Source organism: Urocitellus parryii, chromosome 4 (assembly GCF_045843805.1).
Source record: "Urocitellus parryii isolate mUroPar1 chromosome 4, mUroPar1.hap1, whole genome shotgun sequence".
Classification (NCBI taxonomy): Eukaryota; Metazoa; Chordata; class Mammalia; order Rodentia; family Sciuridae; genus Urocitellus; species Urocitellus parryii.
The window spans coordinates 53781617-53808254 of record NC_135534.1 but is presented as its reverse complement, the minus strand read 5'-3'; the positions used below and the strand labels follow the sequence as shown (position 1 = coordinate 53808254).

Genomic DNA, 26638 nt, shown 5'->3' with positions numbered 1-26638 from the left:
TAAGGTACACCTAACCAGGAAAAGGGGAATGCTGCAACCCCAGAGTACAGATGTACACCAAAGCACTAACTGTCTTGAGGGCTGGCTATATTTTAACATATTTTTGACTTATCCCCCCTGTCTATTCCATAATCATCTGAAATGCAAGAAACTAAACATTATCCTACTCTCTCCGTTTAAGTACCCAAATCTGTTCAAGCAAGCCGGCGTCCTCATAATCGATTCTACACCTGGCTTGCCTCATTTAGCGAATATTGAGTCTACACACTTTATTTCATTTTTACTCGGTATGGTTTCCCAAGCAAATAATATTTACTCAATACCTCCTGAAATTACTAGTATTTTCAATGACTTAGAAAAGGAATGGATGAGAGCTACCACACATGAAACGACTTATTTGTATCCATTAACAGGTTTAGGGGACCCGATTGAATACTTTCCCGCACCCCTTTGACTTTTTCAGTTATCAACACACAAAAGGGAAATAAGATTCAAAAGAACGTAGCGACACCAATTCAGTTGACTTCAAACTTTGAGCCAAAAGTACAAAAATGAATAAATGCTTCCAGTCTCCCGCGGGAGTTTCCGGCGCAGAAGGCTCACCCTCCCACCGCACGGTGATGCCCCCGGCGACTGGAGAAGCGCAGGCAGGCCTGGAAGCCAGTCACCGGCACAAATCAGGTCTCGGGTAAACGGCCTTTGCCCAAGACCAAGGGCCTCAGTCAGCATTGAGAGCCCCCGGGGAGCGGGCAGGTCTCCCATCCTGTCCTATGCTTCCCCTCCTCTTCCCTCCTAATGGTACAGCATTCGGCAAGGGCTAGGCAAAGCTCATCTGGTCTCCAGAATTAATTCCAACAAGCCCACCGGGAAATCCCAATCCGCCTCTTCGCCCCTGTGGGGAAAATGGCGGCCGTCACCCTTTCTCCCTCCCAGGTAATCACAAGGACCAACCTCCCTCCCTTGCTACAAAATGGCGTCTCCCGCTGGAGCCCCGGAATCCGCATAATTAACTTATCAGTGAAGTGGTGTTGGTCTGGGATGAGCGGTTCTGCCAACCAGTAAGACACAGAAACTTTGATTCCGCACTTTGCGCGAGCCACTCAGGCGCTGGCTGGAAAACCAACCTCGGTGACGTCCCACGTTGGGGCGTGCCTAAGGGGGCGATTCCCTTCTGGTAGGTTAAATTTGGTCCAATTAAAAGCAGGGAATGTCCAGTGAGTGACGTAATGCCTGCCCAATGGAGGCTGGGGGCGGGCCTCAGACACGCTATGCGGGTTGCGGGGCCTGGGGGCCGGGCGGCTGTTTCCTGTCCTGGTGCATGGTGGTCGGACGAAGGAATTGTTGGAAAATTTTCTCGGAGGTTCGTATATAAATGTGTTTTTACCCAGTGTGCATTATTCTCCGCCCGGCCGCCGCCCTCAGCGCGGCGGCGCGGGCCCGCTTGGGCCCGGGCTCCGGCTCCCACTGCTTAACCTCGGCCGCAGGCCTTGTTGATCCTACGGCCGCCTCTGTAGCTGCGCCTGGGCAGAAGCGGAGTTTATTAATAACCCGCGGCCGCCACTCTGGGCGGCGGAGCTTTTCTAGCTGAGAACGCAACCCCCCCTTGTCCCAGCGTGCCGCGCCCCGCCTGTTCCCCTCAGGGGACCGCCGAGGGGAGGGAGAGTAAGAGGAGAGGGTGGAGTCCTCGGGAACCTGGCGGCGTTTCTCGGCCTGACCTCGGCGCAGAGTCCCCAGGCGCGCCGGGGCGAATCTCCTCCGGCTGCTACGGGTCCACGGTTCACACGAGGGCCCAGCAGGGGCGCCTGCAGCCCGGCTGGCCGTGGGCCCGCTCGGGACCCTGCTTGCGGATAGCATCCAGGATTTCCTCCCACTCGGATCGAGGAGAGATTTCTTGTTTTCTTCACTTGCTTTATTATTAATTTTTTAAAGGATTTATGAATCCTAACACCGAGTTATAGAAATTTGTAACTTATCATTCTCTCTTTCCCCGGTTTTGACTAAAGAGTGAACAAATCATTATAACACCTTGTAATATTTTATTGTTTTGAGTTCATTTTTGTTCCCTCCTCTCTTGATTTTTAAAAATTTTCCCCCACATTATAACGCTTTTTAAAGGGCACCGTTGTCAGCACATTATTTGAAGTTAGTTTCTGCCTTTGCTATGGAAGAGTATAAATTAGCTGCATAGTTAAGTGGGGATGTAATGAAAAATTGTAGATTTTAAGATTGTGGTCGTTTTTGTCCTTAATTTTGCCAGAAAATGACGTGAAATCAGTGTAATACTTTTTTTTTTTTAAACTAAGTACATAGTTTATTGTTTAAGAAATTTGACGAAATCATCCCCAAATACCAGTAAGATGCATAAATAGTTTTATCCTGGCATATTTGACTATACTGTTTATACTAAATTGGTTGTTTAAAAATGACACCTCCCCCCCATTAAAAAAAAACAACTATTGATACAATTCACATGCCTTACCTTCCACAATTTAAAGTGTATAATTAGCTGAGTTTTATTATATTCAATTTGTACACTTCTTTTACTTAAAATATCAATCCCATTTATGTATCACCACAATTTTTTAAACATGTTCATCACTCCAAAAAAGAAACTATGATTCCCCACTTCCTCTCATCACCCCAGATTATGCCTATTCTGGTCATTTCATGCTAATGCAATCATAGAGGTTGTGATCTTTTGTGACTGGCTTAGCATAGTATTTGCCAGAATGTTATAACGTGTATTAGTACTTTATTTCTTTTTTATTGCCAAATGGACACAAGTCAATTTTATTCACTCATCTGTTGATGAATATTTGGGTTGTTTCCATTTTTTGGCTATTATGGATAATGCTTCTGTGAACATTTGGGTGCAGATTTTTCTGTGGACATGGGATTCAGGTGGGGAGTGTTATTGTTTTGCAGTGCTGGGAATCCAAACCAGGGTCTTATGTGTTCTAGGCAGGTAGGTACTTGATCACCAAAATACATCTGTAGTCTTTTTAAAAAATTTTTGAGAAGGGCCTCACTAAGTTGCCCAGGCTGGCCTCAAACTTGTGATCCCCCTGTCTTATCCACCTGAGTAGCTGGGACTACAACCATACCACTACACTGCGTTTGGAGATAGGTGTTTATTTCTCTTGGGTACATGTACCATAAGTTGTCTCATATGATAACTCTATGTTCAACCTTTTACGGAACTGTCAAACTTTTCCAAAGTGGCTGTACCATTTAGATTTTTACCAGCGAGGTATAAGGGTCCCAACTTCTCTACATCCTTGCCACTACTTGTTATTATACCCATCCTGGTAGATATGAAGTGGCACTTATTGTGGGTTTGATTTGCATTTCTCTGAATGCTAATGATATTGAGCATTTTTTCCATGTCTCTTATTGGCCAGTTGTATGTCTTTGAAGAAATCTACTTGGATCCTTTCCCTCATTTAAAAGTTTGTGTTTTTTTTTTTTTTCTGTCTCTATTAAGAAAAAAATTTTTTGTACCACATTCACAGTCCTTTTCATTTTATTTGGGAGGCACTTAATCACAAAGCCACTTTCACAGCCCTTTTTATTTTTTATTTTCAGAGGGTCTTACCAAGTTTTTGTGGCCTTGCTAAATTGCTGAAGCTGGTTTTGAAATTGCCATCCTCCTACTTTGGTCTCCTAAGCCACTGACTGGTATTACTGGTGTCCACCACCATGCCCAGCTTCTTTTCATTATTGAGTTGTAAAGTTCTTTGTGTACTCTAAATAGAAATTCCTTTTCAGATACATGATTTACAGAGTAACCTAAACCTTTTGCTAAGCATTGGGATATTGCTTAAAGATTCATTGTATTTATCATAGAAAGATGACCTGGCTAGAGTGGAAAAAAGTAATTTATTACTTTAGCTGTTATTCATTGTTTACAGTGTGTGTGTGTGTGTGTGTGTGTGTGTGTATAGATAGATAGATAGATAGATAGATAGATAGATAGATAGATGTGTGTTTATATATATAATGATGTGTGTGTATATATATATATATATATAAAATGATCATTTGAGAAGAACTTTATCAGTCCTGATTTCATTACTTAGCTTTGAGGTTTTATATAGTGTTTTAGAGTTTTGGTAGGGGGTAGTGGTTAAATCTGAAGTTTTACCCAGTTCTGAATCTTTTTGCTCCTGGCTTTATTTCAGGACATAATGATTCCCCACCTCCATATCGGTGATTTACCCACTCTACTACTGAGCTACATCCCTAGCACTTTTTATTTTATTTTGCACTTTTTGTTTTATTTTGAGACAGAGTCTTACTTAGTTGCCCAGGCTAGCCTTGAATTTGTGATCCTCCTGCCTCAGCCTCCCAAATTGCTGGGATTACAGGATCACTGCCACCACTCCTGACTAGAAAAAAAAATTTTTTTAAACAGTGAATACCTTTCTTCACACTTTCTCATAAAACTAATCTTATTTTAAAACTGCAGTGACAACTCTACCCTGTGGAAATATATATTCATTAAAATGTAGACACAGATATATCCTTCCTGTCTATATTTCTTGGACTTAATATTCCATTTCCACTTATGTATACCACTTCAGTGGCTAGGCACTGAATTATGTGATTAAGTGTTTTATATATGTACATAAACTTATAATCCTCACTACAAACCTACTACTGTTGTTACAGTTACTACTTTGCAGGTGAACCAGCTGAACTTTAGAATTACTTGTCCACTGTAAGCTGAGACATGATCCTATGACTGGCTCAGAAGCCCATTCTCCCAACTGAAATTCTCAATAACCTACAAGACTTTAATAAGCTACCAAATGCCCTCCTCTTTAACTTCTAAAATATATCTGTTGACCCTAGAATGATAATAGTATTTTGAAATCTGTACATAAAATAACATACATAGCGTTATTTATATACATCTTTTTAAAAAAATATTTATTTTTTAGGTGTAGATGGACACAAAATAGTGCCTTTATTTTTATGTGGTGCTAAGGATCAAACCCGGGTCCCGCCTGTACTAGGCGAGCGCTCTACCGCTGAGCCACATATACGTCTTTAATAATAAATGCATTTGGTCTGGGGATGTGGCTCAAGCGATAGCACGCTCGCCTGGCATGCACGGGGTGCTGGGTTCGATCTTCAGCACCACATAAAAATAAAATAAAGATGTTGTGTCCACCGAAAACTAAAAAATAAATATTAAAAATTCTCTCTTTTTTAAAAACATAATAAATGCATTTGGCTCTACAGACTCAGTTTTGAAAATACAGAAATTCATTATATAGTATGGGTATAATGATCATAAGAAATTGGAATCATTTAAATTCATGGCACTTTATAAACAATACATACACACAGCAGCATATCATACAAAGTGAGACAGTGAAAGAAAAGGAATGAAGATCTAATCTTTAATCTTGCCTTAGGCTATAACTAGCTATGACTACTTACAACTTGTATTTCTTTTTTTTTAATATATATGTTTTTTTAGTTGTAGTTGGACACAATACCTTTATTTTTTTAATGTAGTGCTGAAGATCAAACTCAGGGCCTTGCGCACGTGTAAGGCAAGCACTCTACCATTGAGCCACAACCCAGCCCCACAACTTGTATTTCTTTGTTCATCCCATATTTAGAAAGCATATATTATGTGTCAGGCATTCTCCTAAGAACTAGGAATTCAATGATGAACCAATAGACAAGAAATCCTGATATCGTACAACTGAAGTGTTTGATTATAAATTCTCTATGAGGCAAGAAGGAGATCAAGAGAGTGCTATGACAGAGAATAAGGGGTGTTGTTAAAATGTCACATATTTGAGATAGGAGGTGACACCTAACAATAAGCACAAAAGCCATCAGAAGAGTTAGGTGTATTCTAGGAAATAAAAGAGTCAGCATGGATATATATATATATATATATATATATATATATATATATATATATATGGAGGACAGTTGTTGAGACCTCTGACACATGATTATGATAAATTCAGATATTTATTGAACATATAGTCATAATTTTTAAAAATACAAAGACCATGAGATACAGTAGCAGCCAGGTACAGTGGCACATACCTGTAATGGGAAGATGAGGCAGATAGATCCCAAGGTCAAGGCCAGCTTCAGCAATTTAGCAAGACCCTCAGCAACTTAATGAGTTCTTGTCTAAATATAAAATTAAAAGGACTGGGAATGAAGTTCCATGGTAAAGTACCCTTGGGTTCAATCCTCAGTACCAAGAAAAACAAAGACAGTAGCATATAATAAGCTGTATCAGGTGGGCGTTGTATTCTCTCTCTCTTTTTTTTTTCCAAAATAGGAAACAAGCTCAGCAAGCTGGAGCTAAACAGAATTTGAATGTATAAAGGCCAACAAATGATATAATTTTGTATAGATGAAGAGCTGTGACGAAAAACACATGACCAGTGATTCAAAGTGATCTGGGCTATAAGCCAAATAACTGCAAATGCTGTAGCCCTTGATGATAACTGAGAGCTGGGTAGTGAGGGAAGGACACCTTGGAATTGCTAATAAGGATGTGTGGAATAAAGACTCTTCTCTGTGTCTGTACTACCCTTTCTGTCTTGGGCTTCTACAGAATGCCTACTTATTTATTTATATTCACATTTACCAGCTGAAGTTGTAGCTCAGCAGTAGAGCACTTACCTAGCACATGTGAGGCATTGGATTTGATCTTCAGCACAACATAAAAATAACAAAAAAAAGGTATAGTGTCCGTCTATTTAAAAAAAAAAATTCACATGTTCTTTTTTTGTGTGTCCCTAAGGCAGGTAAGTGCTTCTTTATTAATGCTTTTGTGTCTAGTTAAAAAAAGAAAAAGAAAAATTAAGTGACTGTTTTTATTTTAAAATGAAAATAATAAGCCATGAAAATAAAGTTTCTAACTTACAGGATGTATACAATAAAAATTAAAAGTCTCTTCCCCATTCTACCCTCATTGCCTAGTCCTGTTCCTGGGTGCAAACTATTTGAGCCCTTAAATGTATTCACAAGCTTGTGCTAATACTTTTATACATTTTTTAAAAACATGAATGCAATCATACCAGGTATACTCTGCATGTTGATTCACCCACCCCTTGACTTAAAATATATCTTGAATTTGCTTCTCCATGTTCCATAAAGATCAATCTCATTCTCTTGTTGTTGTTTTACAGTGTTGGGGCTTGAACCCAGGATCTTGTGTATGCTAGGCAAGCAGTTTACCTTGGAGCTATATCCTCAGCACCTCTCTCATTCTTTTTAGTGGCTGCATATTTCACATATAGGTATCCTATATTTAACATCCTTTTGAAGGACTTTTAGATTTTTGACCATTTTTTGCTATTATAAAATAATGCCTCAGTGAACCTTGCACACTTTTATGACTGTTAGAAAAATTCCAAGAATCACTTAGTTGAATAATTGCATTAAATTTTTGATAGTTTGGTGTCATGTACAGTTAGGATTACACTTTGTGCTTTAATGACCTGTTTTCACGTTTCTTCTGCCATGGAGTTTCTTTTTTGTTTTGTTTTTGTAGTACTGGGCATTGAACTCATTGGCTGCTGATCTTCATTCCCAGCCCATTTTAAGTTGCCCACACTGGCCTCAAACTTAGAATTTTCCTGCCTCAGCCTCCTGAGTAGGCCAGGATTACCATCCACCACCATGCCCAGTTTGGAACTAGTTTCTTAAAGTACTGAAGATGACTAGGAATGTAACCTAGAGGTAGAATGCTCCACCAGCATGCACGAGGCCCTGGGTTTAATTCCCAGCACCACAAAAGAAAAAAACGAAACCCCAGGAGGACTTTAAAACAAACAAAAACCTTTCTATGTCTTCAATAACATGTATGTTGAGATGTGTGTATACACACAAATAGATATATACACACATATAAACTTATAAACATGTGTTTGTGTGTATATGTCTTTTTAGTAGTTTGCCCATGGTTTAGGTAAAGATCTGAAGGTGAATGATAGAAGATGAAATTACAAAGTTAAGTAGGTGCCAAATTGGAGAATTGCCTGAATGTCAGAAGACCTACAACAGTATGAGTAAAATATTAGAAGGAAGAAATGTGCAAATCTGGAAGCATTGTATCCTAGAATCCTTTGCAAGAATCTTAAGATTTTGCTCTACTTTAAAGGAACCCAAACTACAATGTGTCGTACTAGGGATTTTTACAAAAAGACAATGCTGAAAATAGACCAATTCCATAGACCAATTCTCAGGAAGAAAACATTTTTTTAAGAGCTTTAGCAAATAAAAATGTCTTTCTGTGTTTAAACTAAAAACATTTAAGGTACATATCATTTTAATGCTTCCCTTCTTTGATTATCTTTAATTATCCCTCTCTTAAATCAAACAGAGGGTCTAGCATAATGTCAAATACCAGTAAAAATGTGGTGAAATTAGCATATTCATTATGTTGCTGGTAGCAAAGCAGTTGATACAACCATTTTAAAAAATAATGACAGGCAGGCTGGCAATGTGGCTCAGTGGTAAAGCATTTGCCTAGCATGAATAAGATCCTGGGTTCAATCCCCAGCATTTTGGGGGTAGAAGATGACATGGCACACACCTATAATCCCAGCAATAATTTGGGAGGCTGAGGCAGGAGGATCGTAGTTTGAGGCCAGCCTCAGCAACTTAGCAAGACCCTGTCTTAAAATTTTTTTAAATAATTAAAGGACAGGGGATGAAACTCAGCAGTGAAGCACCAAACCCCCCCCCCCCCCAAAACCATAAAGAGGGCCATGGTAGAACACTTGCTTGGCATACATGAGGCCCTAGGTCCAATCCCCAGCTCTGTAGACACACCATCACCACCACCCCTGCCGCCCCAGACATGTAAGTGATGATCACTGATTGTTATAAAAATGCGCATATTGGGGCTGGGGATGTGGCTCAAGCGGTAGCACGCTCACCTGGCATGGTTGAGCCCCAGGTTCGATCCTCAGCACCACATATGAACAAACATGTTGTGTCTGCCGAAAACTAAAATGTAAATAAAATATTTTTTTAAAAAATGCTCATATTTTCTGATCCACTAAACTTAATTGTGGGAGGATTTTTCTTTCTTTTTTTTTTTTTTTTTTTTTTGAGTGGTACTGGGGATTGAACCTAGGGGCGCTCTACCACTGAGCTACACCCCCAGCCCTTTTTACTTTTTATTTATTTTGTGGGGGAGTACCAGGGATTGAACTCGGGGCCACTTGGGCACTGAGCCACATCCCCAGCCCTATTTTGTATTTTATTTAGAGACAGGGTCTCACTGAGTTGCTTATCACCTCGCCATTGCTGAAGCTGTCTTTGAACTCACAATCCTCCTGTCTCAGCTTCCCAAGCTGCTGGGATTACAGGCTGTGCCACTGCACCCAGCTCCCTGCCCTTTTTATATTTTTTATTTTGAAACAGCATCTTGCTGAGTTATTGAGTCTGCCTTAAACTTGTAATCCTCCTGCCTTAGCCTCCTGATTAGCTGGGCTTACAGGCATGTGCTCTGAGAGGTTAAGGATATAATCTACTCTGCTTCTCCAAAGACACTATATTTGTAAACATATTTACTGAAAGATTATTTTTAATGACAAAGTCATTTGTGCCTTATATTTAGTAAGAAAAATGTTAGGGCTGGGGATGTGGCTCAGCGGTAGCGCGCTTGCCTGGCATGCGTGCTGCCCGGGTTCGATCCTCAGCACCACATACAAACAAAGATGTTGTGTCCGCCGAGAACTAAAAAATAAATATTAAAAAATTCTCTCTCTCTCTCTCTCTCTCTCTCTCTCTCTCTTAAAAAAAAAAGAAAAATGTTAAATGGCTTATAAGAGAAATTAATGTTGTTTTATTTGTTTTTTGTGTTCATTTGGTGATGGGGATTGAACCCAAGATCCCTTGAATGCCAAGTGCTCAGTCCACCGCTGAGCTACACCCTGGACACCTTAATTTAATTTAAAAGTGATCACCAGGTGTGGTGGTGCACCCCTGTAATCCCAGTGGCTTGGGAGGCTGAGACAGGAGGATTGCAAGTTCAAAACCAGCCTCAGCAAAAAGTTAGGTGCTAAACAACTCAGTGAGATCCAGTCTGTAAATAAAATACAAAAAATAGGACTGGGGATGTGGCTCAGTGGCTGAGTGCCCCTGAGTTCAATCCCTGGTAAACCCCCCCCCCAAAAAAAAAGTGAATTAAAAGTGATCATTATTAAGATGTGTTGTCAATTTGGCAGAACTTATAGAAGTGAAAAAAGCTAAAGATTCTACTTTTAGGGATCGATTTCCGTAGTTATTAAAATTTTAAAAACTGAATACAAAATAATATCCCTAATTACAACACTGTAAAATATATGTATATATAGATAGCAAGAACTAAAGAAGAAAAATGAAAATATTTGATTTTAAATTATTGAGAATCATTTTTCTTAAATTTTTTTTAAACATCTTTTTAAATTTAATTTAATTTATTTTTTTAAAGTAACCTGTGCTATGTGCTAGTGATTTCTTTTAGAGAGAGAGAGAGAGAGAGAGAGAGAGAGAATTTTAATATTTATTTTTTAGTTCTCAGTAGACACAACATCTTTGTTTGTATGTGGTGCTGAGGATCGAACCGGGGCGGCACGCATGCACGCATGCCAGGCGAGCACGCTACTGCTTGAGCCACATTCCCAGCTCAATTTTTCTTAATTTTAAAATTTATTGTATAATATTGTACACAAGAAAAATTTCAGTGGTATACAGAATAGAGTGAGATAGTTGCCCCTGTTATGGACTTGAAGAATGAGAATGGCACAAAGAGAACATAAAGAGATTACTGCAACAGTTAAGATACAAAATGAGAGCCGGGGATGTAAGTCAGTTGGTAGAGTGCTTGCATTGAATGCACAAAGCCCTGGGTTCAATCCCTAGCACCACGTACACACAAAAGATATGAGATGAAAAAGTTTTGAAGAGTGAAAATCATGATGTTGGCAACTGCTGTCTTGTAATCAGAATTTAAGCCAAGGGTGGTGGTGCATTCCTGTAATCCCTGCCACTTAGGACACTCAGGCAGGAGGACCACAAGCTCAAAGCCAGCTTCAGCAACTAAGCAAGGCCCTTCTCAAAATAAAACAATTAAATTAAATAAAGACTGGAAATGTAGCTCAGTGGTTAAGTGCTCCTGGGTTCTAGCTCCAGTACCATAAAAAAATAAAATTAAATGAAAAATTTAGTTAAGGGGTGACCTGATAATTTTTATTCTGGGTGTCTCACTTTGATGAAAATAGGCAAATCCAGATGGCAAACCTCTTAGAGCAGAAAGATGAATTGGCAAACTTTAATGGTGGTAGGGAATGTGTTGTGTTTATTTGGAAAGAAACAGGATATATATACATATATGTATATGTGTATATATATACACATATACATAGTTATATATATATACATTATATATATACACAGTATATATTTGTATAATTTTTGGTTTGTTTGTTTTTGGTAGTAGTGGGTATTGAACCAAGGTCCTGGAGTCTTTTTATTGTGCACCTGTGATGAAACTCTTATGAGAAAACCCTTGCATATAAATTGTACTTAGATTTATAGTTTTTAAGGTAAGATTGTGGTGGTAAGTTACTATTTTTAGTATAAACAAGAGACTAAATGAAGTAGGAACAAATGGGAACAAATGCCTGGTTTCTTTGCCTTGGCATCTTATTATTTATATTTAATAAAACAATGCTAAAAATTTTTTAAATATTTTTGGTTGTAGACAGACACAATATTTTTATTTATTTTTATGTGGTGCTGAGAATCGAACCCAGTGCCTTACACATGCTAGGCAAGTGCTCTGTCACTGAGCCACAACCCCATCCCCACAATGCTTAAATTTATTTCTAGTATATTTAGCTGCTTTATTTCTAGTATATTTAGCTAAAATTTATTTCTAGTATATTAGATATACCACAACTGGTATATCTCCTAGTATGCTGAAGTTGTGTTCAATTTTTCACTTTCAGGTTTAAATTGATAATATGAAGCTTTAAAGAATCTAAATATATGAAGAAATATTTTCTACTTTTGTGTTTCATGTAAATAGAGTTATTTTCCACAGAGAGGATGTACCCAGTGCTTTTTAGATATTCCTTCAGTCCTCTGGTATGCAAGTACTTTACTCTGTATATCTTAAAAATAATTAGTGATTAAACTTCAAACATATTCTCTACTACTGTTCTAGTGCCAGTAGATCTATTTGATTAAAGCATATTGTGGGATTTTTAAAAAGTTGATCTCTGAATTAATCTGTGCAGATCAGCTTTACCTTTCTGTTTCTTCTCTTGGCTCTATGATAAATTGGATGCATAATCCTGCTATCATCACTTTTATTTTGATTTAAGATTTTGAGTTCATCTAAGCAAATCATTCTCATGAATAAAATTTAAAAGGTTACACTTTAAAAAAGAAGAAAACAAAAGTTTACACTTAAAATGCATTTATAATCAAATGCCATATATATTTAGCTGTTTTTTGTTAGGATTCAAGATTGTGTGTGTGTTTATTTGAAAAAAAGATTCTACTCCAATACATACTTGAAAGCTTTTATAATATGCTCTGATTGTTCTTTTACTATCACTTTTTGCAACTCTGTACCTGAAAACTAATAAACAGGAGCTGGAGTGCGGTGGTGCATGCCTGTAATCCTAGTGACTCAGGAGGCTGAGGCAGGAGGATCACAAGTTCAAAGCCAGCCTCAGCAATGGCAAGGTGCTAAGCAACTCAGTGAGACCCTGTCTCTAAATAAAATATAAACTAGGGCTGGGGATGTGGCTCAGTAGTTGAGTGCCTGTTACTCCCGCTACCACCCCGCGAAAAACAGTTAACATATGCAGTGTTCATCTTGGGGGATTTAAAGTACAATCTACTATTGTGAATTTTGAAATGGCTTTTTTTTTTTTTTTGTGGTACCTGGAATTGAACCTAGGGCCCCTTAACCACTTAGCCACATCCCCAGCCCCTTTTTATGTTTTATTTAGAGATGGGGTCTCACTTAGTTGCTGAGGCTGATTTGAACTGGTGATCCTCGTGTCTTAGCCTCCCAAGCTTCTGGGATTACAGGCATGCACCACCACACCTGGCCAAACTGCATGCTTTTCAATAGAGCAACTTCAGAAGTGGTGTTTGGAATATCAGAATCTTTTTTCTCCACTTCTGTTCCTCAGACTCCCTAGCAAGCCAGAGTATACTTACCATTCAGCTTTGTTAAGGTGTGCCCTTACTAAGTCATGTCATTAGTGCTACTTTCTTGAGGTATAAGCATACTTTTGTAGTTTTAATACTCTTACCCTGCATATTAAGTGAAATTGCATGTTATATCAAATATCACATACTGTTTATGTCTTTCAAAAAATTTTTTGGGGGGGGTTCAGTAATATATTTATGTCTTTTGTTTTATATGTGTCATTGTTTATCCTCAAGGGACTGTATTTTTCTTCAAGGTAGAAAATGTTGTTAGCCCAAATAAATCGGGATTCTCAAGGAATGACAGAGTTTCCTGGAGGAGGAATGGAGGCTCAACATGTTACCTTATGCCTCACAGAAGCAGTAACTGTGGCAGGTGAGCAGTCATATTTGAAGGGACCACATGAGTTTGGTAATATCATTTATCTTAAATAGAAACTTATGACACTGTATTTACTTCCCTGTAACTTAATTAGAGGTAACATAAACCTAGGCCTTTCTGAGGTTTTTGTTTTTGTTTTGTTTTTTGGTACTGGGGATTAAACCCAATGGTAATTAATCAGTCAATCACATCTCCAGCCATTTAAAATTTTTATTTTGAGACAGGGTCTCACTAAGTTGTTGAGACTGACCTTGAACTTGTGATCCTCCTGCCTCAGCCTCTTGAGTTGCTGAGTGTGCCACCATGCCTGGCTATTATGAGCATTTTTTTTTCCCCTGATGTAGGCATTGGGTATAGCAGGGCAGGGAAATATTTTTTAATAAATGCTAAAAGAGATTCCTTTTTGGTCTCTTTAAGAATTAGGTAAAGCAACCTGCCTATTGCTAATCTTCATTTTTAAAAAAAATTAATCAGTATGCACATATAATAGTTATCTAAAGAAAGTAATTTTGTTTTATAATAGATGGTGACAATTTAGAAAATATGGAAGGTGTAAGCTTGCAAGCAGTAACACTTGCAGATGGCTCTACTGCTTACATACAACACAATTCTAAAGGTATGTGCCTCCTAAATGGCCAGTTAGTTAGTACCAGCAAAACCTTAGCATTGGAACCCCTAGCAACTATACCTCCTTCCCAGTGTCTCCTAAAGACACTAGATTGCTTATAATAATTTTAAATTATTTTTAACTTAAATTTTGATAACTGGATAATTTTGGGACACCCTTTTAGATAATAGGAAGATACTCTAGGGTATCAAATTTAGTGGGAGAGAGGAGGGAAGGGAGTGTGTCTGACCTATTTCCTATTTTGAGCAAAACCATTCTTTTGTTTTTTAACTTTAGGTTATTATTTAATGTGTTTCTTAAACATAAGGATAGACATTTGGTTTTGCTTTTGTAACATTTTCTCTAAGTTACTGTTTACTTTGCTCCAGGAAATAGCCCAATTCTAAAACTCCTTGTTTTTATGGGAACCTACCGAGCACAAATGTATATACACAGGGTCTGCATTCCTCCCAGGAGTGACAGTGACATCCAGCCTCACATACGCTGACATACTGTTCAGCTTCCCCATAGTCAGGGTCACTGATTCTGAGTGGTTCTGAAAGGTACCTTGAGGTTCAATTCATGTAGCTTGCTGTGATGAGCCACTCTTCCTCTTGTACTTGTTTGATTGAAAATTGGAGGGGAGGAAGGATGGCTGAGGGAGGATTTTCTGCTTTCTATAGGATCACTGGATGTGTTATTGAATTGCCTCAGAACGTTGAGGGAAGAATCAAGATGAACATGAGCTTAAGTAGTGTATGTTTTTATAGTTGATATCATTTTGAAATTGTATAAAGTTAAAAAATTTTTGTTTGTGCTAATTTATTGGCTTGAATCTTTTGTTCCAGATGGGAAGCTCATTGATGGCCAAGTCATTCAGTTGGAAGATGGTTCTGCTGCCTATGTTCAACATGTGCCCATACCTAAAAGTAGTAAGTATTTAAGATACAACACAGGAAACCTCCTGATTCTCTGATTTTGGTGTTTGCTGCCACCAGCTTCCTCATATTACCTAAATTTGGTCCTGATTTCTAGTCTGCCTTTTTTTGAAAAGGGAGATAAGTAGGTGCCAGAGGTAGGATCTAAAGACCTTTTTTGTTGTTGTTTTTTTCTCTAATACTGAAGATTGAACCCAGCACTGCTCTAGTACGAAGCCATAACCCTAGCCCTTTTTAAAGAAATTTGAGACAGGGTCTTGCTAAGTTGCTCAGGCTGGTCTCAAACTTGCAATCTTCCTGCCTCAGCCTGTCAAGTAGCTAGGATTGTAAGTGTGCACCACTGCACCTGGCTTAAAGACCATTTTAATGTAACCAAGACTGAGTCTCAAAGATAGTGGAAAGGAAGTTCTAGAAATTAGTGGGTAGCAGTCCTAGGTGAATGTGTCTATTGTTTGAAATGAATCCTACATTACTCTTTTTCTTCTTTTTTCCCCTACTTTCAACTCTCTTCCCCTCTTGTGTGTATTCCTAAAACAAGTATTCTATTGCTTTTAAGTGCTTTCTCAAAGCAGCTTTATTGACTCATAAAGCAACTATAAGGTTGTCATCATGCATTTAATAGCTAGTTGATTGTTTTTTGCCAAGTTAGTTAATTGGAACATGTTGGAAAGCATAGGACCTAAATGTAAACAATTGTTTCTTGAGCAGGGGACAGTTTGCGTCTAGAGGATGGTCAAGCAGTGCAGTTAGAAGATGGAACCACAGCATTTATTCATCATACCTCCAAAGGTACAGTAACTTTGAAAATATGAAGTAAGGGAGAAGTGGGAGTATGGGAAAAATAATACCTGCTGAAGTGTCGTCATTTGAAAAAATTGTATTTATCCTTTGAAGTTCAAGGCATCTGGCTTGCACACAATTAAAAGAGAAAGCTTTCTCACAATTTGAGCTGCCAGAAACCATTTGGAACAGTAAACACTATGGACTTTGGAGTCATAATTACATCAATTCAAATCCTGTTTTCTTTTTTTTTTTCTTTCCTATCTTTATTTTATTTATTTTTATGTAGTGCTGAGGATCGAACCCAGTGTCTCACACAGGATAGGCAAGTTCTCCACCACTGAGCCACAACTTCAACCCACATCCTGGTTTCTTTACAACTGATTTTGACTATTACTTGTTAGGTTTTTAAAATTTTCCTGGTTCCTAAGGAAAGTGACTTTTCTCAAATTCTGATTCCCATTTGTATGGTGGTAAATATACCTGTTTCATAGAAGTTTTTTGAGAATTAAATGAAATAACATAAAGCACATCATCTGGTGTTTCTAGTACTACTCAGTAAAAGTTTATCCCTTCTTCTTTTAAATATGTAACTGTTTGTCAAACCTTAAGGCCTTTCTCTTCTACTCCTTCAGATAGTTATGACCAGAGTGCATTACAGGCTGTTCAGCTGGAAGATGGCACCACAGCCTATATCCACCATGCAGTGCAAGTCCCGCAGTCTGACACCATCTTGGCAATTCAGGCCGATGGGACAGTGGCAGGGCTTCACACTGGCGATGGCACAATTGACCCTGACACTATCAGTGCTTTGGAACAGTATGCAGCAAAGGTATGGTATTTTACTTCAATACTGTCCCAGGTACAGCCTCCTTATTTTTCATGAAAAAAAAAAAAGTACACTTTATTGGGAAACTAGCAATGCAGAACCAAAATCATTCAACCTCAAAGAGAACTGCATTTATCTTAAAAAGGTGAAGTGTAAAAAGATATATTGTAAGAAAAAATAAGGGAATGGAGTAAGGACTTACAGAAAATAAATGAATTAGCAGGTAATTCACAAAAAGAGATATTCAAGGATGAGTGCTATAAAAGAAATAATAAAGTATAGATATGCCCAGCATGCGTATAATCCCAGTGGCTCAGGAGGCTGAGGCAGGAGGATCATGAGTTCAAAGCCAACTTCAGCAACTTAGCAAGGCCCTAGGCAACACAGCGAGACCATGTCTAAATAAAATATAAAAAAGGGATTTTGGCTTAGTGGTAGAGTGCTTTTGTAGCATATGTGAGGCACTGGGTTTGATTCTCAGCACCACATAGAAATAAATAAATAATCATCCACAACTAAATATATATATTTTTGCATTGGGAAACTAGCAATGCAGAACCAGCATTTCTGTAATGTCACTCTACCACTGCTAACAAACCATATATATATATGTATATATGTAATGTCAATAGAAATATTGCAGAAATCCAGCTGAGCTTATATTCTGCAATCCAAGGCCGTTTGGGAGACCAGGCAATTTTCTTATTGTCCCATTCATGGAATTTTGTGGATCCTTTCTCTGTGACTCACTCATTACATACACACACACACACACACACACACACACTCTCTCTCTCTCTCTCTCTCTCTCTCTCTCTATATATATATATATATATATATACACACACATATATACACATATATATATAAATGTAAGTAATATATGTATATATAAATGTAAAAAAGGGCTGCAACAGTGGTTCAGTTCTAAAGTGCCCCTCAGTTCAATCCCTGGTACCAAAAAAAAAAAAAAAAAGAGATGGACTGAGTTTTGATTATTGTGTAATGCTGTATAGCTATAGTTTCAGCCCTTTGGGAGGCTGAGTTAAGAAGATGTTTGAGGGCTGGGGATGTGGCTCAAGCGGTAGCGTGCTCGCCTGGCATGTGTGTGGCCCGGGTTTGATCCTCAGCACCACATACAAACAAATATGTTGTGTCTTCCGAAAAACTAAAAAAAAAAAAAATAAATATTAAAAAATTCTCTCTTTCTCTCTCTCTCTTAAAAAAAAAAAAAGGAAGATGTTTGAGTCTCAGAGTTCTAGGCCAGCCTGAGTAACGTACAAAAACCCCAGCTCTAAAAGGGGGTGGTGGTGCGTATTTTTCCTGCATCAAACATATTTCTCTCATTTAATTTAAGTTTTTTTTTCCAATTTTTATTTGGGAAGTTTACACACATAATAATAATAATAACAACAACAACAACATCAACAACAACAACAAAACCTCCATGTTTTCACCTGCCATACATTACCAAAATGTAAAACATGGGGCTAAGGATGTAGTTTAGTAGAAGAGGGCTTGCCCAGAAGGCATGAAGTCGTCCTGGTATCTGTCCCCATACTGTAAAAATGTAAAGATAAGGGGCTGGGGTTGTGACTCAGTGGTAAAGTGCTCGCCTCACATGTGTGCAGCCTTGGGTTCAATTCTCAGCACCACGTAAAAATAAATAAATAAAATGAAGGTATTTTTTAAAAATGCAAAGGTAAAACATCTTTAAGCTTTATTTTATTCCTATAGGTGTCCATTGATGGAAGTGAAAGTGTAACAGGTACTGGAATAATTGGAGAAAATGAACAAGAGAAAAAAATGCAGGTATGTAAATCTCCTTTGTTTTATAAGAATCTCTTTTCTAAGCAACAATAGAGAACATGCTACTTTTCCAGGAAAATTGCACCATTTCAGAAAAACAGTATCCGTATTAGGACCAGCTTTCTCAAATTACCTCAGGCCCTAAGATTTGTTAGTGATGGTAGAGTGACATTACAGAAATAGAAATATCACAGAAATCCAGCTTAGTTTGTATTCTGGAATCCAAAGCAGTTTTGGAAACCAAGCAGTTTTCTTACTGTCCCATTCATGGAATTTTGTGGATCCATTCTCTGTGACTCACTCATTACTATGACCTAATCCTTGCTATTTTGCCCTTTTTTTTTTCCCCACCGACTTTCCTACCTCCATACCCCCTCCCTTCCCCTTTTTCCCCTTTGCCTTATCTAAAGTTTGTCCATTCCTCCCAACCCCCCCCCCAATCCTCATTGTGAATCAGCATCCTTATATCAGAGAACACATTCGGCATCTGGTTTGGGGGGATTGGCTTACTTCACTTAGCATTGTATTCTCCAACTCCATCCATTTACCTGCAAATGCCATGATTTTATTTTCTTTTAATGTTGAGTAATATTACATTGTGTATATATATATATATATATATATATATATATATATATTTTTATTTTTTTTTAAGAGAGAGAGAGGGAGAGAGAGAGAGAGAGAGAGAGAGAGAGAGAGAGAGAGAGAGAGAGAGAAAGAATTTTAACATTTATTTTTTAGTTTTCAGCGGACACAACATCTTTGTTTGTATGTGGTGCTGAGGATCGAACCTGGGCCGCACGCATGCCAGGCGAGCGCGCTACCACTTGAGCCACATCCCAGCCCTACATTGTGTATATATACTACTTTGCCATATGTATGTTTTAAAAGTTTCTTCTACTTCTATTCTTCTACTTCTATTCCCGTATTTTCCTTTTCAAATTCTGAAGGGAAGATCCAGACAAGCTAATCATTATTATTCATACTTAGCAAAACTGATTGTACTTTTTGTACCAGACTGCTTCCTGGGCTGCAGATGGCCTGTGGCTTCCTTTGATTCATGTTCACCCTTGGTCTAGTCATTGGCTACCCCTTGCTCAGGTAACACCCTATTAACTACCCAAGTAACCATCTTTTTTGTCCCCCTTCTTACTGGGAATTGGACCCAAGGCCTTGTACATGCTTGGAAAGCACTCTACCACTGAGCTATATTCCCAACTGTTTTTTTTTTAATATTTATTTTTTGGGCTGAGGTTGTGGCTCAGCAGTAGAGTACTTGCCTAGCATACCTGAGGCACTGGGTTCAAACCTCAACACTACATAAAATGAAATAAAGATATTGTGTTCACCTACAACTGAAAAATAAATATTTTTTTAAAAAATGTATTTTTTAGTTTTAGGTTGACACCATATCTTTATTTTATATTTGTGTGATGCTGAGGATCTAACCCAGTGCCTTACGCATACTGGGCGAGCACTCTACCACTGAGCCACAACCCCAGCACCCCCCCAACTATTTTTTAATGTTATTTGAGATAGGTTCTCACTAAAGTTGCATAGACTGGTTTTAAACTTGTGATCCCCCTGCCTTAGCCTCCCAGGTAGATGGGATTACAGGTATACGCCTCTGTGATCAGCCAGGGACACGTTTTTGAGCATTAACATCACCACTTAATAACATTTAGTGGGCTGGGGATGTGGCTCAAGTGGTAGCGTGCTCGCCTGGCATGCGTGCGGCCCGGGTTCGATCCTCAGCACCACATACCAACAAAGATGTTGTGTCCGCCGATAACTAAAAAATAAAATATTAAAATTCTCTCTCTCTCTCTCTCTCTCTCCACCCCCCAACCTCTCTTTAAAAAAAAAAAAAAAGATGTTGTGTCTGCCGATACCTAAAAGAAATAAATATTAAAATTCTCCCTCTCTCTTTAAAAAAAAAAAAGATTTGAAAAAAAAACATTTAGTGAGATTGTTAGGGCTTATCAAGAGATTTTTCAGTTATAATACTAATAAACAAGAAAAGAAAAGAATTACTGATATCTCTGATACAAGTTTGATGATTGAATAGTCAGTCTATATATTTAAAAGCTCAAGTGGTGCTACAGAGTAACAAGAATATAAATTTAATTTTCTGTTTACTAAGTCCCTGAGCTTTGTAATTGTGTGATTCTTGGTAAAGTTTTCAAGTCTTGGAATTCACTTTCACATTTTATGAATGAGACTTAATATTTTTAAATTTTATTATGTCAAATTCATCTCAGCTAAATTCTACTGAAATGGAAACACATGTAAACGTATGCAAGAGATAGCAGTGGCCTATTAAGTTTTCTTATTGGTAACTACCAAATGATAAGATATTTAAGCAGTAGAATCTTAGAATTTTTTTCTTTTGCAGTACTATGTTTTGAACCCAGGGGTGCTCTACTACTAAGCTATATATATCCCCTTTTCTATTTTTTGAGACAGGGTCTTGCTGAGTTGCCCATGCCGGCTTTGAACTTGTGATCCTCCTACTTCAACTTCCCAAATAGCCAGGACTATAGGCCTGCACCACCATGCTGCAAACATAGATTGGGGGTAGGGGATAATGGAAATTAACCCAGAGTATTGTATCGGGGTATACATTCCCAGCCCTTTCTTCCTTTCTCCTTCCCTTTTTGTACTTTTCCCCCTCTTTCCTGTCTCTCCTGCTTTCTTCTCCTCCCTCTTCCCTCCGTGCCTTCATCCTTCCCTCTTCTTTCCTCCCCTTTTCCCTTCCTTCTCTTTTTTATCACCAGGGGCACTCTATCACTTACCTACATCCCCACCCTTTTTTATTTTTTATCAGTAAATTGCTGAGGCTGGCCTGGAACTTGCAATCCTCCTGCTTTAGTCTCCGAAATCACTGGGATTATAGGCATGTGTCACCATACCTGGCAACTGTAGAATATTTTTAAAGAAAGGAAGTTATAAATGTGCTTGTAATTAACTAATATAGAATGAGACTTAACCAAAAAATGAATGAGTTTACCATCAGGCTTCTTAACCTATTAACATATATTATTATAAAAGACTATTAACATCAGTTGTTAATTTCTGAATCCAGAAACAGAGGGATTGAGAATTGCTAAGGCAAAAATGTCATTAAAAACTTCATTACCTTTTTTTTGAGGGAGTATCAGGGATTGAACCCAGGGGTGCTTAATTAACTACTAAGCCACCTCCCCAGCACTTTTTTTTAATATTTTATTTAGAAATAAGGCCTCGCTGAGTTGTTTAGGGCTTCACTAAATTGCCCAGGCTGGTTTTGAACTCATGATCCTCCTGCCTCAGCCTCTCAAGCTGCCATGTGCCACCATACCCCACAACTTCATTACTTTTTATCTGAAGAAATAAAACCATTGTTATTGGTACCAATAGACAAAATAATAGAAGACGGTTCAATAGAATTTTTTTTGACTACAGCCTTCTGTCTTTTTCCTTGCAGACTAGATCTGTGCTGTCCAGTATGGTAGCTACTAACCACACGTGGCTATTGAGCACTTGGTGGCTAATTTGAATTAAGGTGTGGATTTTTAAGACATATTATGAAAAAAAAATGTAAAATATCTCATCAATAATTTTTCATATACATGTTGAAATAACACATATTCGACCTATTATATTGGGTTAAATAAAATTAACTTTACCTGTTTCTTTTTCCCATTTCAATGTGGCAGTAGAAAATTTTAATTATATATATGGCTTGTATTTGTGACTTACTCTTTTTCTCTTTAGTACTTGACCAAAACTTCCTATTTCTCTAAAACAATTGAGTGTCACATTTTGAGATTGAGGGCCCAATGTATAGTATTAAAAAGCCAGACTGCCTCAAGGAATCGTAGCAGATAAGCAGAACGTATAACTTCTGGTCTCATCCCTTTGTGCTCCTTCTACATTTTTGCTTATGAAGTTGTAGCTCTGTGTCTGCCTGAACTTTAAAGAAATTGATAGCTAAAGGAACAGATTTTCCTGTAAATAGTCTTGTTTCTAAGCTCTAGATTTTTAAAAAAATTGTGATGTTTACAGTTTAGAATTTTTATTTCAGCTGTAACATGAAGATGTTAGTTGTGCCACTGAACTCATCTCTGATATGAATAACAACAAAAAAATCACCGGACAAGGAAAGGCTTAGAGTACTTAAAGCAGTTCTCAGGTGGAGGCAGTTTTGCCCCAGGACATGTGGCAGTGTCTGGAGACAGTTTTTTTGGTTGTCAACAATTTAGGTAAAACCACTTGAAACTTGGTGGGTAGAGATTTCCCCCAAAGGATAGCTCCACCAACAAGGAGTTACCCTCTGAAAATGTCAGTAGCACTGAATTTATTTTCAAGAATTTTTTTTTTTTTTTGAGAGAGAGAGAGAGAGAATTTTTATGTATTTATTTTTTTAGGTCTTTTTTTTTTTTTTTTTTTTCAGCAGACACAATATCTTTGTTTGTATGTGGTGCTGCGGATCGAACCCGGGCCGCATGCATGCCAGGCGAGCGCGCTACCGCTTGAGCCACATCCCCAGCCCCAGTAGCACTGAATTTAAAACCCCAATATAAAATAGTCTCTAAGAATACCTGTGTGTTCACTTGTAAGAACTGTAAAAACACTGGAGGGAGAGGGATGTATTTGTGGCAGACTATAGCTATTGTCATTGCCCTCATGTTACAACACCCTTATTAAGTAGAAAACAGTATTGAAGTAGTATACAATTTATAATCAAAAGATCCAGATTGAGTTTCTACTCTGCTATTTAGTAGCAGTGGGACTTGGAGCAAGTTACTTCTCTGGATCTGAATTTTTTATCTGTTACATGAGAATGATGATCATCTTTGCTTTACCCATCTCATGAGTTTATGATAACCAAGTGAGATTTTCATTTGGTTAATATTTTAAGTAACAAATGAAAATACTATTTGTAGATACATATAATTGTTGATACTCTGTGTATGTGTTATGTTAGAATGCCAGGCCCTTTCATCATTCAAAACTAACTTTTCTTTAATTGGAGATCAAAGTACTTCGGTTTGACAGTATTTTAATCAGAGCTGTAATAGTTGGAAGACCCACAAAAACCAGTCAAGCTAGTTCAAGGAAAAAAGAGATATATTGTAAGGATATATCAGAGTAAATAAGATCAGAATGGGAACTGCTGAACATTTAGTCCGCACAGGAACTAGAATTACAAAGGAATCAGGAATGGAGGCTGATCTCACTTGTTTTTCTTCTCTCTCCCACTTCCCACAAAGGGCTGGATTCTTCCATGGCATCTCTGCTCCCTTTTCTCTGGAGATAGGCTTTCTCTGTCATCTTATTGAGTTTGCACATGACTCATCATAGCCATGCTTTCTCAGGTTTACCACTCATGACCAACTTAAGATTTCAATTTCTTTCTTCCTCCTTTCCTCCCTCCCTCCCTCCTTCCTTCCTTCCTTCCTTCCTTCCTTCCTTCCTTCCTTCCTTCCTTCCTTCCTCCCTCCCTCCCTCCCTCCCTCCATTTATTTCTTAGGTCAAATTCCTGCAGAGAGAATCTATATACTTGGGGAGACTTTTTTTTTCCCCCTAGGCTGGCCTCAAACATATGGGCTCAAGTGATCCTCTTACCTCAGTTTCCAGAGTGCTGAGACTATAAAGGCATGTAGCATGGGGCTCAGCCTGAATTTTTAAGCCAGACCACATAGGCATTGATATATCACTGGCCAGCCTATAGATGTACAGTCTTCTCTGGTTAGCAGAGTCTATGGGTGTTGTTTTTCCTAAATCATGGGATTGAACCCAGGGCCTCATGCCTGCTAGGCACGTGTTCTTGCATTGAACCAAACCTGTTTAGTATAGGCAATTTAGGTGTGGTTCATATTTTATTTTTGTTTTGTTTTCTGTATTTTTTTAATCTAGCTACATGACCTTGAACCAAGTGAAACTTGCTATCTATCTATCTATCTATCTAAATATTTGCAGTGCTGAGGATTGAACCAGGGCCTCATGCCTGCTAGGCACATATTCTTGCACTGAACCACATCCCCAGTGTAAATCTTGCGTTTCTTAAATATTTTAAGCCCACTTTTTTCCATCTCTTAAAGGTAATAATTATATCAGTGATTATTAGTCAGGGGCAAAGGATTTTTTAAGTTGACACAATAGTTGTACATATTTTGGGGCCAGGCACAGTGATATACACAGCAGCTTAGGAGGCTGAGAGAGGAGGATCTCAAGTTCAAAGCCAGCCTCAACAACTTAGGGAAATCCTATCTCAAAAAATAAAGAGACCTGGGGATGTAGCTCAGTGCTAGGTTCCTCATAGGTTCAATCTCCAGTAACCCCACCCTCACCCCCCAAAATTGTCATACCTCTTTGGGGGGTATAGTGGGATATTTCCATACAGATAGACAACATGTAGTGATCAGGTCAGGATAATTAACGTATCCATCACCTCAAATATTTATCTAGGATTTTTTTAAAAAGGTGCTAGAGGTGTATCTCAATGATAGAGTGTGTGCTTAATATGCATGAAGTTCTAGGTCCAATCTGTAGCACCAATATTAATATTTTAGTGTTTTTTTTTAATTTGGAGATTTTCCAAAAGAAAACCCAAAATGACCCATAATATTACCATATGTATAGCTGTTGTATATACTTTAAAAAATAAAGTTTTTTAGAAAATGAAATGGTATAAATTAGGAAAAATTTGTTAGATACTTGGTTCTCCACCACCCCCAAAACTGGGGATCAAACCCAAAGGGGCTCAGTGGTAGAGCACCCCTAGATTCAATTCCTAGTACAGCAAAAAAAAAAAAAAAGGGGTCTGGGATGTAACTCAGCGGTACAGTACTTACTTTCCATGCATGAGGCCTTGGGTTCAATTTCCAGTACTAAAGAAAAAAAGAAATCTGAGGTTACCTGAGATGGGAGAACATATTACTTTAGAGTCTAAATATCTAGTAATGTAGATTTTAAAAATTTTTGTGATATTGGGTATCAAATCTAGGGTCTCATCCATTCTAGGCAAGTATTCTACTGAGCTACCTTCCTAACCCTACAATAATTTTTATTGATCAGTTCTCACCCCATAAATCAGATTACATGAAACATTAATTTCCTTAAGAATGAGGATAAAAAGCAGCAAGCAATTAAAAATACATTTATGAGGGCTGGGGATGTGGCTCAAGTGGTAGCGCGCTCGCCTGGCATACGTGCGGCCCGGGTTCGATCCTCAGCACCACATACCAACAAAGATGTTGTGTCTGTCGAGAACTAAAAAAATAAATATTAAAAATTAAAAAAAAATACATTTATGAAAATTTACTTACCCAAACCTTCATATTTATCTGAAAGTGCTGAGGTATGGCAGAATCTCTTATATAAATCAGATATTTTTTAAAACAAAAACAAAGAGAATCTAACAGATCTTTGAGGAAAAATCATCAGGATCACATGCTTGTTATGCCTTTTATTTTCAGATTTCTTTTTAAGCCTTCAACATCTGTAATATCACCCAGTGATAATTTTGGCTTCATTATTTTGAATTTTTTACAACATTAAAAAAACCTCTGGGGCTGGGGTTGTGGCTCAGTGGTAGAGCACTCACCTAGCATATCCGAGGCCCTGGGTTCAATCCTCAGCATCACATAAAAAAATAAATAAATAAAATAAAGGTATTGTGTCCAACTACAACTAAAAAAACAAAAAAAACCAAAACTCTGAAAGAGTCATTTTTGAACCTTGGGTGACAGCCAGCACAGAAAAGAATATTGCAACATATCACTATATGGCCCACATAGTAGACAGTCATTCTTCAACATTTGTGGTATCATAATTTCTAAAATAGGCAGCAATCTTTAAAAGCCTTTACTGGCATAGGAGTGTTATTTGAATTCTTATGGTATTATATCCAAAAGGAAAGATCTTGTGCTGAATATAAGTTCAGAATGTGATATTGATTATATTATCTCCTATAGGTGACTTAAATGACCTAATGCCTGCACATAACCTTCTCCATCTTTCTCTTTCTTCCTTTCTTCTTTCCTCCCTCCCTCCCTTCTTTCCTTCTTTCTCCTCTGCCTTCTCTTTGTTACTGTTGA

At 38.0% G+C, this 26638-nt stretch overlaps 1 protein-coding gene across 4 annotated transcripts in view; it reads left to right on the top strand.

Annotated features, from left to right (window-relative positions):
* The first annotated feature begins 1278 nt into the window (after positions 1–1278).
* The window catches only part of Znf143 (zinc finger protein 143), a 63290-nt gene continuing 37930 nt past the window's right edge, over positions 1279–26638 (top strand). For 2 of the 4 annotated variants that reach the window (XM_026409576.2, XM_026409571.2), the window contains exons 1-7: positions 1303–1360; positions 13471–13585; positions 14115–14207; positions 15047–15130; positions 15842–15925; positions 16552–16748; positions 18483–18557. In XM_026409576.2, the coding sequence (XP_026265361.1) occupies positions 1319–1360; positions 13471–13585; positions 14115–14207; positions 15047–15130; positions 15842–15925; positions 16552–16748; positions 18483–18557 (690 nt within the window). In that variant the 5' untranslated portion in view covers positions 1303–1318. Of the gene's footprint in view, positions 1361–13466; positions 13586–14114; positions 14208–15046; positions 15131–15841; positions 15926–16551; positions 16749–18482; positions 18558–26638 lie in introns of all 4 variants that reach the window. The other 2 variants (XM_026409573.2, XM_026409572.2) reach the window with 2 other exon arrangements.